General features: G+C 41.1%; 1 protein-coding gene across 1 annotated transcript in view; it reads right to left on the reverse strand.

Moving 5' to 3' along the window:
- The window catches only part of tex2 (testis expressed 2), a 54,120-nt gene that overhangs the window by 9,805 nt on the left and 29,431 nt on the right, over nucleotides 1-14,884 (reverse strand). The window contains 5 exon segments of the mRNA XM_074695964.1: nucleotides 1,564-1,663; nucleotides 1,791-1,934; nucleotides 6,006-6,274; nucleotides 7,712-8,075; nucleotides 10,220-10,420. Of these exon segments, the coding sequence (XP_074552065.1) occupies nucleotides 1,564-1,663; nucleotides 1,791-1,934; nucleotides 6,006-6,274; nucleotides 7,712-8,075; nucleotides 10,220-10,420 (1,078 nt within the window).

The following is a 14,884-nucleotide window of genomic DNA, read 5'->3' on the forward strand; positions in this document are numbered from 1 at the left end:
TTTGTTATTGCACATGACAAAAATAGTATTTTCACAGGAAATTACTGTAGATTAATTTGACTGTAGCCCTGTGATTGACTGGCCACCAGTCCAGGGTGTATCCCACCTCTCACCCAATGACAGCTGGGATAGGCTCCAGCCACCCACGACCCTGAACAGGATAAGCGGTTAAGAAAATGAATGAATGAATGAATGATTTGATTGTAACTTTAAGGTATTTGTCTGGAAACTTTGCTGCCAGTGCTTTTACAGTTTCTTTTACAGATTTTGTTTTTTTACAGTGTAGAGATGGCAGAGCTACTTCCAGTGCTTCAGCTTTGCACAGACTAACAGTAAAATCAATGACAGAATCATCAACCCCAGTTAAACTTTGCATTGAGCTAATTAGCAAATGTTAGCATGCCAAGCTGCCATTAAAGAACCAAACATTTTCTTTCAGTAAATAATATATTCCTTCAGAGTTTCTATTGGGCTTTAAAACTGTAGAACAAAGTTTTATTAATCATGGAAACATTATAAGCAGAAAGGAACTGAAAAAATGTAATGTTTTTATTATTCGGAGCACTCCTCTGCAAACGCCTGTGAATTTATAAGTTCTTGTTTTACATTTTCTGCATTGAAAATCAAGTCATGTTTTCCCAGCAGTCAGGAAGCACCATCACCACATACAAGATGTGAAACCATGTATATCACTAACGAAGCGAAAGCATCCCATTCTGTTTGTGCAGGTTGTCAGCACAGCACTTCTAGACATGCCGCTCCCCCTGGACTAATTATGTGCCGGGCTCCGCTGATGATGCTTTGTGAGTATATTTCTGTGGGCGTGTAGGTTCAGACAGAACACATTAATGAGCGCTGCAGCCTCTGCTGTGAAAATGTGGCTGACAGGAGAATGACTCATGACTGGCTCTTTAAACTCAGTAGGAATAGGTATTACCCTGTCAAGGCTTGTGCATCTTTAGGCTGAGCCATCATCGGATGAACCCTGAATATCTAAAAATGAGGACAGACTCTTCTCACTTTGTTCGTCTTTCTGCTTTAAAGCTCCTCATCCTGAAACCTGTTACCTCCTTTTCTCATCTTTAGCTTCATCTTCTGAACTATGAGCTCTGACATGCCACCTTGATAAGAATTCATATGCTGTATATGTCAGTACTTTTTTTCAGCATCCAAGCCCTCTGACTGGAGCTCAAGTCGAGCAGTAGGCAGAGTGAGTCATTGGTTCGGTTATGGATGAGAGGAACCAACAACGTGAAGTTTTAATTACTGTGGCTTAACAAAGCAAGGCACAAAGAAAAGGCTGGAAACTAGAGGAGGAAAGAAAGGAAAGAAAATGACTAAATGCAGAGATGAGATGGAAAATTGTAGCAGAGCAAAATAATTATACTGATAAACTTTATGTCATAAATGCAAGAAGTCCTGACAAAAAAATATATATATATATATACCTATATATAATTCATGTGAAATGAGAAAAGGCTTACAGCACAAAATTAATCATTTCTATCGTTGCAAATGATCAGGAACACTGTGTGAATCACAACATAACTAACATGTTCTTACCTTGGTGGTCCACAGAGGGTTTAGAGGCATGGAGGATCTTTGGAATAGAAAAGCCCATATCCAGCTCAGTCAGAGTCAGCTCATTCATCACATACGGCAGCTGAAAGACAGAGGATAGCACTCGATTCACAACAAGGGAGACTCAAAACTCTCGCTCATGACTTCCTGTTAAAACTTGGTAGTTCTTCTTCAGATGCCCATTCGTTCAGGCTCGCACCACCACTCACCCTGATCTTGCTGAGCTTCATCTGGATCTTTTTGGAGACTACATTGGCCCAGTACTTCTCTCCCAGGAAGTCCCAGAATATTCTCCCCAGAAAGGCATTGACCCAGGCCTCGGGCTCCACAGTCTCCTCCGAACTCCTGCGAATCTGGAGGAAACACAAACAGGAAACTTGAGATTACACATATATATATATATATATATATATATATATATATATATATATATATATATATATATATGCATGCATTTTATCCTTTCACCTTTTTGTATCCACACTACAATATTTTAAAACACACACTTTTGCAGGGTGGTCTCACAGCAAACTTACCTGCACTAAATTTCAATATCAGGCCAATTGAAGAAGATCTAACAAATTGATTTAAAGAGGCTGTGAGGAGTTTTTAAGTCAGGGATCTTCAACTCCTACCCTGGAGGGCCGAGAGGCTGCAGGTCTTTTTCCAACCAAAAACTCCACCAGCTGATTTCACTGATTAGTCCTTGCTCTCTGCTTGAAGGTGAGGTAATCAGTGAAATCAGCTGGTGGAGTTTTTGGTTGGAAAGAAAACCTGCAACCTCTCGGCCCTCCAGGGTAGGAGTTGGAGAACCCTGTTCTAATGATCTTGGAAAAGGCTCCCATCTAGGGTTGCCAACCGTCCAGTAAAAACTGAATTGTCCCGTGTTTCACACTTAAAGGTTGAGTCCCGTTTTAAATCCGTACAGGACCCAATTTTCTTGTATCTTCAGTTTGCCTTGAACACAGCACCACTCTGCCTGAATTCAACATGTGTGTGCTTCCACCAAAAAGAAACGGCAGTTGGTTGGTTGATTTTAAGCATGGAATAAGTGCTCATTATAATTGGGTGAGAGAAAGTCACAGGAAATCAGAAGTAAACATGGCTGTGGCTGCATTTCTCTCCACCCCGTGCCCCATTGAAAAGCAAAAGATGCAGAAACACAGACGTGAGTGGAAAAGTTCAAATGAATGCTTGACAGAGTGAGTGAAAGGATTTCAAAGGACGCGGTAAAATCTGTCGCAGAGTGCCTTTTGTGGTACATGTTGGCCTGTCTGATGTCTGACAACATGCAGGGCAAACAAATGTCACTCACAATTCTTCATACCTGAAACATCTCCAGATACAGGAATCTTATTCATAACTAATAAAATATGATTAATTTGGAAAATTGAATTCTACTAAAAGAATCAACAGAATGAGATTTTAAAAAGCTATGAATTATTTTTAAGCTGCCGCAGTGGTTTATTGAATATATTTTCTCAGAGTGGTTATTTCTTGCCAATACATGAAGAATACAGACATTAGAACAACATGAAAAAAGTTCAATGCAATATTGATAACCAGTATCATTCATGACTATAGAAAAAACAACAAAAGGATGGACAGGACAGAATACATTTTGAAAAAATATTTGAAAATTCTTACATAGTTACATTAAACTTGACACTTACTAATACAATAGCACAACTGGTGCCCCACTCAACTGTTGGAAGACCCAACCCCACTCCATCTCCATCTAGATGTATTCCTGATCATAATCCAGACTTTAAAATGAGATTATCAGAACCAATATAGATTATTCCAAAATACTAGCTTCCCAATTGGGGAGAGCAGGACTGGACTAATTTACAACACACCGAAATCTCCAAGACAACACCATGCCAGCTGACAAAGTTTAGTAGAGAGAAGAGATATCTGTGTTTTTCTCTGCTGAAAACTATTTCTGATTCATTTTGTAGTGATGGTGGACACTGGAGCCTAACTGTCAGACAGAATTAGGACAGAAGAGCAGAAGAAAGATAAACGAGAGAGAGATAGAGCTCGAGCTAAAGGCTAATACACATGGGCTGAGCTGTATGTGCTACTGTCCATTCCAACCAAGGTTATAATAGTTTTGGATCTGTCATTATAGTTTAGTTTTAGTTAGTTTTGACATTTTTTTTCCATTATAGTTCAGTTTTAATTAGTTTCAGAGCGGGCATTCTAGTTTTTATTTGGTTTTGAGTTTTGCAACAAGGCTTATTTTTAGTTTAGTTTTATTTTAGTTTCAGTTTAGTTTTAGTTTTTTCATACCTTATTAAGCAGGTGGAGGATTCAAAAAGGTCAGAGTAAATATTTTGTCATATTGTTTATTTTCAAGTCCAACATAGTGCTCACTGCTAAGTCAATGCTGATACTGAACTGTTGGCTGCTGCGATTAACACAAGAAAATAATATAAACTTAATATAAAAATATAACCATTAATAATATAAATATAGTGTTAACATAAATTACATAAAAATGATATAAACATGAATTATATAGAACAATAGATGAGCTTAAACAATTAGAAACTTGGACTCTGCAACAATTAAAGTCAGACTCACATGAAATTAAACTATTAGGCTGCCCAAGTAGCTGCCTGTTGCAGCAGCTCTCTCTTCTTTGTCCGTTTCTTGTAATTTTTTTCATCTCTTTTTCGTAATCTTTGTATTTGGAGTGGATCATTACTTTGTATGGTTCATTGTCGGTCACGGACACCAAACTTTTTGTGGCTTCAGTGAAATTTTTTCTACTTTTCTCCTGTGTTTTTCTGGAGATCCTACATGTAACCATGGCCGCATTGTTTACATGCGAAATTAGCTGTTAGCAGCCTGTAGCATGTCAATGCTAATTAGTGTAGGGCTTGATGATTTCCCTCGAGCTGAGGAGGAGGCGGTGAGGACGACGTGCTGGTTCTCGGATGTGAGCTGGGAGGTGACGACGTGGACCTGTCCTTCCATCCATCGTTGTTGGGAACGTGGGATCTAGCCCCGGGGGATGGACGAGCTAGCCGTGCTAACCCAGCGGCATCGTGCTGTTCACGGACGTGGCTGACGGAGCTGACATCGCCGGCCCCACATTGGAGGAGCTTCACCTGCTGTGAGAAGACATGATCCAGGAGACAGAGACTGAACAGACTGCTGGGGAGGCTCAGTCCTGGACCCTGTGGAGGTGGAGACTGGCTGGGCTGGAGAGTGGTGGACGAGCGGTGGACGGGATGTCGTCATCTAATTTCTTATGGACCTTTTTGCACTTTCTATACTCTTTCTTACTTTTGTTTTCTTAAATGCTGCGGTGACTCCTGAATTTCCCCTCGGGGATAAATAAAGTATTTCTATTCTATTCTATTCTATTCTATTATTACAAATGCTCTGATTCATTGCTCCACTATGTTTCGTTGCAGCACAGCACACAGCCAGTCGGTGCAGCAAACAAGCACGTCCCAGTACGCCACTGTGGTGGTGCTGTACAGCACTGACAACTGCCGAAAACTGTCGTGAAATTGCTTGGGAAAATGTGTCGGATTTATTTAAATCGTAAAGGCTTTTAATATTGTCAGAAACGATAACTAAGGACATTTTGTCTACATTTTAGATTAGTTTCAGTTAGTATTGTGAACACAAGATACAGTTTTAGTTTACTTATGGTTTTTGTTTTCTTTTCTAGTTTTTATCAATTTGAGTTAACTGCAATGTATTTTAAATTGTAGTTTTCCTTTTTAGTTTCGTTTTAGTTAACTATTATAACCTTGATTCCAACCCACAGTCAGCAGTTATTCTGCAGTGGTCTGTTCAAACTTGAGAGTCTATCAATAAAATGAAGAGTGAGGTTACGTTAGCTCTGATTGGTAGATGACTGACAGGACATAACCAGGATTCGCTAACGTTACACATTACAGACACAGCTTAGAGCACCGGACTGTCAGTAGAGCTAAATGTAGCCGGCTACTAAACTGACGATCTGACATTATTCACTTGTTGTAACGTTTCAAACAACAGCACTACATAACTGTAAAGAGTTGTTTTAAACAAAGAAAAATTTGTGTTAAAAACAAGATCTGATCTCTAAAACAAACACACCCCTTGTTGAGAGGCAGGTCTTCACAACAGTGTTCGTGAGACCCTTGGCTAAAAGGCGTCACAGCATCCTCCTCACAGCACCTCTAATGATCCTGAGCACACATGGTCACCAGAACAGATGCACACTTGGAGTTTTCAAGTTTCAAGTTACAACAAGATATTGTCAAATCAGATGCAAAACACAAATTCATTGCCTCTACTAGTGGCCAGACTCCGCAGGATACTTATCAGTAAAGATTCAGAAACTGACTGAATGTTTTGCTCGTTGGAGTTCTCATTCTGAAATCTTTTAAAAATCAAAGCAACCCTCTTTTGCCTACCTTCTTGGTGGTTTTGGGGCTGCTCTCGGGGCTGTTCCCAGGGCTCTCTGTGGCACTTGGACTCCTCGGTGGTGCTTGCGGGTTGACATATTTAGCCATGTAGACATTATAATCCAACAGCATCTTCTGCTTCATCCCTCCTGCTGAAGCGTAAGACAGGCGGGACTGAGACAGCTCCTCCAGGCTCCCCCGGCTGCTGCTCCTGCTCTCAGCCTCCAGGCCCACACCGGACTGGGTGCTGCTGCTGCGGCTGTGGGAGGGCAGGAAGGCTAAAAGTGTAGGAGGGAGGAGGTGATGTAGGATGTGAAGAGTAAAGGTTAATGGAACTGAGCTAATCGTTGCATCATAATTTATATGCATAATGAATGCTTGAGACTCTATGTAACCCTGCAACTCTCTGAATCAGCATGCTTTGCACAAGATCCTCCTACTGACACATATTAATGCTGAAATAGTTGATTCTAATGAAACTGCTATGTATAACCACAAATCATCTTTTCAGTAATCCTGTTCTCCATACGCTGCTGTTATCACTGAACCTTTACAGTGTTAGTGTTTCCCTTTGAATTGGGCCTCATCCTTTCAGGCTTATATCGCACAGAGGAGACCGATGCTATAATATGCAGCTTCTCTGTGCATGTAATCCTGCTGACCCATTCACACTCATCTGTTAGCTCAGATGAGGGGATTGGCGGTCCCTAAGCCAGGGCTTAACCACGGATCTGATGGCTGTGCTGTAACACAGTCCAGAGAATGGCTGTTGTGACTGCAGGGAGTGATGTGAGTGTGCAGACACAGAATGTGACAGCATCCGTAGAAGAGCCAGGTAAGGCGCCGCCCTCTTGGCTATGGCTGCCTTTTGCAGCAGCTCTCTCTTCTTCGTCCGTTTCTTGTAATTTCTTTCGTCTCTTTTTCGTAATCTTTGTATTTGGAGTGGATCATTACTTTTTTTGGCTCATTTGTTGGTCATGGACACCAAACTTTTGTGGCTTCAGTGATATTTTCACTTCTTTTTCTCCTGTGTTTGTCTGGAGATCCTACATGTAACCATGGCTGCATTGTTTACATGTGAACTCAGCTGTTAGCAGCCTGTAGCATGTCAATGCTAACTGGTATAAGGCCTGATGTCTTCCCACAAGGTGAGGAGAAGGAGGCGAGGACGATGTGCTGGTTCTCGGGTGTGAGCTAAGAAGTGACGACATGGACCTGTCCTTCCATCCATCGTTAATGGGAACGTTAGATCTATCTCCAAAAGATGAACAAGCTAGCTGTGCTAACCCAGCAACAGAGGGAATACCGAAGGCAGAGCAGCATCATGCTATTCACAGACATGGCTAAAAGAGCTAACATCAGACACCAACGCGACATTGGAAGAGCTTCACCTGCTGTGAGCAGACAGGATCCAGGAGACAGAGATAGAGCGTGACTGAAGAAGCTCAGTCCTGGGAGCTGTGGAAGTGGAGGCTGGCTGAACTGGACAATGATGGACAAGCTGTCATCATCTATTTTCTTATGGACCTTCTTGCACTTTCTATACACTTTCTTACTTTTGTTTTCTTGATTGCTGCTGTGACTTCAATTTCGTTGTACTTGTTACAATGACAATAAAGTTCTATTCTATTCTTTTCTATTCTAAACTCATTAACTTTATGTGGCAGTTTGCACCTTGGTTTGTGAAACTGAACACGGTGTGGACTCAGACTCACCACTCTTACAGATGCCAGGCAGACTGCCGCTTCTCCCATCAGACTTCCCCCGGGACGCCACAAGAAACCGCCGAAACCACTCCTCCTTTTCCCGACCAGTCCTCCCGAACAGGTAAATTGTCAGATCTCCACCACCAGAGGCCGGTCTCTTGAGTTCCTCTGCAGATCCTAACACTTCTGCTTTCTCACATTTATCTGTTCGTTCTGGCTTCTCCCCCAGCCCAGTGAGTTTTTCCTCCCCAGCTTCAGGCTTCTCTCCCTGGGCTTTGGACATGAAGTCCTCCTGCTTGGCTAGCTCGATGCAAATTGGGTACTTCTTGTTCCAGACTCTCTTTCTGGCCAAGCTTTGAGGCACCAGCTGGATCTGTGGGGACATGTAGACCAAGTTTTTTAGAAATGACAAAAAAATTAGGAAATTATGATTTATTTGGTGTTTTCAAGAGCAATTCATTTCCTACATTTTCACAAGAACAAGCTAAAAAAAAATTTGAATCCAACCAAAGAGAGCATTGAAGCTACTAATGTTATGTGACAGGGTTGCCCTGGGCTGTGTGTGTTGCATGCAGCTTTAAGATATTTCAGACAACAAAAAGAGAAAACCCTGGGAACAATTCAGGCAGAAATACTTATTTTTTTATAAATCCTGGAGACCAAACTTAGACTCTTCTTTGATTAGATCAGTCTGCAGCTTTTACTATCAAGGGAGCCTTTTTGCCTCATCTCACCTGGATTAAACTCATTTTGGAGCCACAGAATCTACTTTACCTTCACAATAAAGACAATAAGGTGCATGAAATTCTATATATAGGCCTATATAAAATATATTGAATAATTATCTTAACTATGTTTGTTTTACATCTTCATGCCCGAGGACTACAGAAAATTAGCTCTGTAGCTAACTCTGGCTTGACCTGTTTTGCATGGTCCCTGTAAAATACAATTAATCAAATTAAAAATGAAAGAAAAAAAAAGTTTTTTGAATTTATGAAATTGCAGAAATACAAAAAGAAGACTTGAATTTGATAACACATTTTGATTATGTCACTCAACTTATCATTCTTTTGTTGTTTGCTAACTTCTTGCCACATATCAGCCTTGTGTTTTAAGCCGGCACATTGGCAGTTAAATATATCCATCCACACAGAATTAAAATCTGTTTTATCTTCCAGATTTGTCTTCTTGTAGAAGCAGACATGTACATATTGTACATTCCACAAAATGTTGAATACGTCATTCTGATTGGCCAATACCCTGTCAAGATGATGGTGGTGGCTTGTGACAACCTGATCTCACACCTTATATCTAAAGAATATGTGAAAGGAGTTCTTGCATGTTCCACCTCTGCCTGTTGACACTGTGGCTGAAATGTTAGTTTTCCGTCACAAAAGAAACATTGAAGGTTAGTGGTGACAGTGACGGATGTGAGACCCAAACAATCGAGAGAAAGGAGCAAGATTCTGTCCAGTTAAGGGTTAATTCTTCTTCCACAGAGGCAGATGACAGTCTGTTTCAATGAGGCTGTAACTGATCTGGACTGGACCAGGGACTATTTTTCCTCTGTTAAACTGATAATATCTTTTTATCAGTGTTTTGTGTCAACTTATGCAACAAAAATGTTTAAATTTATTCTTAAGTACTTTGACATGGATATAACATTCACTTCATTTCAAACTTGGCGCCCCCCTGTGGACACAGTGGTACCTCCTTTATCTTTGCTGAACCTGCCCTATACATAAAAAAAATACTGTTTCCTGTAGAAAACTCTACTCCTTTGCTGATTGATATGTAAACAAAAGCTGTTTCTGCTGAATGCTGTAAGTTGTTTTGTATGACAGCTGCATGGTAGGAGGGACTTGTTTAGTATCTCTTTAATTTGAGCCAGTTTCATCACCTGAAGAAAAGTCCTCACAGGAGCTTTAACACTGCATTTTAAAGCTATCAGGAGGTGTGAGATGTTATAGAAGTCAAAACAAATCAATTATGACTGTGAGAAGAAAAAGCATGCTAAGGGGACACCAGTAATAATAACAAGCCTCCATAACTGAAGGTTAAATACCTTCCAGACAGACTAATAACCCACAACAACATTACAGAGATGAGCCTGAAGGAGAGCTGGAAAGTTGCATGATGCAGATGACCATGACCTTTTCAGTCCAAGATAAACCAACATGACAAATGTCTTCTAACTGTCTGGCCTTCAAAACCATCAAGTCAGCACACAAATCAGCCGAGTCAGCGCAGGGTCAGTGACCTGAGATATTCGCTCTGTGTTTACACACAGTGTGTGACTCTAAGTGGCTCTGTCACTGAACATGACCCATTAGCAAACATGCACTCAGGCAAAAGAGAATATGAGGAGACGTGTGCTTGATGTCACTATCTCTTAAGCTTACCATGCAGTACACAAATAGGCCGGAGAGTCAGCTGAGACAAACACACTTCAAACATTAAAATCCAACAAGCATGCGCGGGAACTTGAAGAAATCTCATCTCTAAGCACAGACACACCTTGCTGTCTGTGAGGTCGTAGATCTTCTGGCTGATGTAAGTGACGTCAGGTTTAGGCTCGTTGTGTGTGGCACGGCGGGAGATGTTCCTGTTGGGCTTGGACAGGCGCAGGACGGAGCCCTCCAGACGGACGTAAACAGAGTGGGTCAGGGTGGCGTGATACATCTCCGGGTCGTAGCTGTGGATCTCATTCATCCAGCCCTGAGAGAACAAAGAGATGGACGAGGTGTCTTCATGGTTTAAAGAAAGAAAGCTATCAAATTGCTTTCAGTAAACAAGATGGCAAGCTTTTCTACACTGGAAAAAACTAAAATCTTACCAGGGGCGAGCAGTCATAAGAAGCTATAAATGCAGTGCATGCCCAAGCCCTTTAATAAAACCATTGAAAATATTAATCTGTCAGTGTGTCCTTTTATAAAATTCCTGCCTCAGCTGTCCAGTTTTGTTTGTGAAAAGCTGGAAAGCTGACATCTTGTTTCACGCATGCAGGAGTATCAGTGCTAGAGGCTGTGTTTACTGTACATGAGTCTTTTGAATGGCAAAAAAGTTGTCAGTGAAGCAGCTTATCTACCAATGCGCATGCTCATAACTGGATCAAATTCATAAACTAAAGGTCCCATATGATGCAAAAATAACTTTATTAAGTCTTTAGTGAAATTTGTGGGTCTTTGGCTTTCCTCCCAGCCCACAAAATGTGATATTTAATGACAAAACCTGTACTAAGTAGTGCTTGTGAATGTAATATCCTGACCTGAAATGAACTGTTTGGATTTTGGGCATTTGCCGATGTCAGCAATTCCCTTTTTTGACAACTCAGGAGCAAGTCTGACCTGATTGGTCCACCAGAGCAGATACCCCTGAACCCTCTCCCCGCCCCTAAACAGCCACATAGTTCCATGCACAAGCTTCCCATCTCGGAGGAAGATGAGACTGAGTGGCTAGAATTCATTTATGAGGGAAATGTGCCAGCTACACTCAGTAAAACTGTGCATGTGTGTGCTAGTCACTTCACGGCCGACTGCTTTTCCAACTTTGGACAGTACAACAGAGGGCTAGCGAATAGACTGGTCCTGAATCCAGGCGCATTACCAACCATCCACCAACAAACCTCTGACCCTGGAAATGTGAGTATTTTAAATGCTGTGTGCTGTGGAGCAGATGTAAGAGCTTTTCCTCAGTGTCCCCCTGTCTCTGTGTTAGCTTCAGAATGCTAACTTTAGCTGCGGTTAGCCTGTTGTTTTAGCCTGCAATGTTATGATAAACAAGCTTTGCTGTTTTCTAAACATTGTGCACTCGGAGCTCGTGGCAGCACTCTCAGTGACACGGAAGAGTGGGGCAGTATCAGCGGTGGCTCATTTACATATGAAGGTCACGCCCACTAAATCAGAAACAATGCTGCTGTGCTTGATTTTTTGGCTTTTTAAACCAAAACATGTTACTACCATTTCATGAAGACATCAATGATCCATATTAAACTGCAGAAAGGGAGCAGAATATGGGACCTTTATTGCCGCAGTAGCCGAGCCAAAATGAGTGAAATCAATTCAATTCAGTCTTTGCGTTCAGTGCTGTTTCCCCGGGGAACTGAGTAAAAGATGAATACAATTTCAAGTGGTCCTGACTCCTTTGTCTGTCACTTTCAAGCTAGCACTTATGACAAACATAAATGGCAAGCTGGCTATCCACAGGTCAGCAAATTGTTCTGTTGGCCATGTCTCCTTTTCAACGGAAAACTACAGAGCCCCGGAAGTGTCTCGCTATAATATAGCAAGGTAACGCTTTATTTATCCCGTTCTCTCACTATACTGTAGCGTGGAGGGAACACTTTATTGACGCGTGCAAGGCGTTCCCTCGCTGTAATACTATATTCTGCAGCCTGACACCTCCGGGGATCCATGAAAAACATATAACATGTTTTTATTGATAAAAATAAATAGCTAAAAAATGGGCGCTAACTGTAGTTAATAATTCAGCATGACCACTGTAACAGGTCACCGCTCACCACTTAATCTTACTAAGAGTTTTTGTCTTATTTTCATTAAGAAATATTCTTTTTAGACTTAATGAGCCACATTCATCTGGTCAATCCAGGAAAATTCCTCGTTTCAATTTATTCAAAGACAAAAATAAGGTCTGAATCGCTTGTAACAAGTAAAAAAAAATTGCCAATGGAACAAGAGAAAAGTGACTTGTTTTAAGACAGTATTCTAGCAAATTTTTCTTGATCCATTGGCAGATTTTTTTTTTCTAGTAACAAGTGATTCAGACCTCATTTTTGTCTTGAATTTGGCTCATATCAAGTATAACAATACAATTTTCAATTAAAATAAAATAATAACACTTGATAAGATTTCAGTTTTTTTGCAGTGTAACTGAAACTATTGGTACTGATAGACAAACACGTGACGACTGAGCAACTCTAATATCGCATCCCTAATTATCTGGCTTCATAATATCACTCAAGAGAGCAATGGGTTCATATTTTGTTTATTCTGTGCTCATAACTCACTGTTTGGCTTTAAAGCAGATGAAACATGCAGAGATACTGGAGTTTATTCTGCAAACTGTTGTCATCACATCTGACTCTTAGTTAATGTTTACAGGATTATAAAGATGAAGAGAAACATGAGGGTCTGTTCTTGCTGTTGTGCCCCTGTGCTTGTTCATATTGTTAATATTCGTGTATCATGTCCCACACAACAGCAGAGCTCGTCTTCTGGAACAGCTGTGCCCTCCAGCCACGAGGCGCTCCTGTTGCACAGCTTGGTACCCACTGAAGCACAAACACACACACACACACACACACACACAAGCTTACATAACACTTTCAAACTGCTAAACATGTCTTCTTTAAAAAAAATCTTGATTTGAGGTTAACTAAAAACAGAGGGCAGACGTTTGTATCTGTGTCTCCAGGCTAACCTGTAACTCTGATACGACCTCCATATGTGTCTGCTGGTTCCCATGAGGCTGCAGAGTTTAATTCTCATCCAAACTCCCACTTTATCAGTCCCAAAGGAGGCTGCAAGAGCAAAACCAATTCACTCCGAAACAACAGGGGAAATCTCAGTGCCTGGCCAGCATTAGGAGGATGTTGGAAGATAGAGTGTAAAGATATGAAAGTGAATCTCCCGGGGACAACAAGCCTATCTACTACACTTGAGCTGATGCTTGAAAGTAAACACGAAATCTTGTATTCTGTGGTGCTCTTGCTAAGTACGTTTCTCTCTGAGGTGCTCTGAGGTCCCATATCATTCATCACACTGATGCTTCTAACAGTATGTGTAAATCAAGCTCTGGATTCATCGATTTCAGACAGAGATTCACATTTTTTAGTTTGCTTAAAAACTCTATGACACATCTAGGAACAGATGGGCGTTCTGATGGCGAAGGAAAGTGCTGAAAATGAGCTAATTTAGCTAGTTTTTGTTCAGGTTCTCTTGCAGTTTCTCAACAAATGGGCTGATCAGCATCCCCTGTGGGTGATACACCTAATACTAGCGATTACTTAACATAACTCCAAAGACTATAAGAAGTCTGAATCACCCCTCTAACCAAAGTAAAGTGCTGAAATGAGCCTAATGAGCTATATTAGACTATATACCTAGCTTTATTATATTAGACTTTTAAAAGTCTGAAACATCATTCTAATAAAAGTAAAATAAATAGTGCATAACAGTGCCCAGTTTTCATGTTGTGTTGATTCTTCTGGTACAGGCCCTTGTGATATCATGCAACGACTACTGCAATTCCCTCCTAGCAGGCCTTCCTGCGTGTACATTTAAACCTCTGCAGATGATTCAGAATGCAGCAGCACGTCTGGTCTTTAACCAGCCCAAAACAGCACACGTCACCCAGCTGTTAATCTCTCTTTACTGGCTACCAGTAGCAGCTCAAATCAAATTCAAAGCTCCTTTTCTGGCTTAGAAAACAATGACAAGAACGGCTCCTGTCTACCTGGGGTCCCTCATCCAGGTCTACACCCCTTTTCGCCCACTACGCTCTGCTTGTGAAAGACGCCTGGTGCTTTCAGCCCAGCACGGCTCCAAATCAGTAGCCAGACTCTTCTCCTCTGTTGTTCCCAAATGGTGGAATTAATTACTTAACTCTATTGATCCACAGAGTTCCTTTCTACTTTAAGAGATGTCTGAAAACTCATTTGTTCAGGGAACACTTAGGCCCTTAATCTGACCCTTCTCATCTTTGTCCTCAGGGGGAGAATGAGTCAGAGGGTCTGGTACTCAGCTGGTACTCAGCTCTTATAGGTCTGGTACTCAGCCCCCCCCCCCCCCCCCCCCCCCCCGCACTTAATGTCAGCACCTGCAGCCAAATAACTTGTAGCACTGTTTTTCAAACTAACTAGGTTTTTCTTCTGTCTAAATTCTTGAATGTGTTGTACGTCGCTTTGGACAAAAGTGTTTGCTAAATGAAACTGTAAACTGTAACTGTCTGGACAAAAGTTTTGTTTCTACACTGCAAAAAACTGAAATCTAAGAATTATTTTGGTATTATTTTTTTTAGTAAAATTGTCTAAATACACTTGATATAAGCCACATTCACCTGATTAGTGCAGAACAATATGCCTATTTAAAGATATTGCGAGTCAATAATTAGGTCTGAATTATTGTAGCAAGTAAAAATATCTGCCAGTGGGATAAGAACAGA

Source organism: Halichoeres trimaculatus, unplaced genomic scaffold (assembly GCF_033239565.1).
Source record: "Halichoeres trimaculatus isolate MK-OKI-2021-1 unplaced genomic scaffold, fHalTri1.1 fHalTri1_scaffold_20, whole genome shotgun sequence".
Lineage (NCBI taxonomy): Eukaryota > Metazoa > Chordata > Actinopteri > Labriformes > Labridae > Halichoeres > Halichoeres trimaculatus.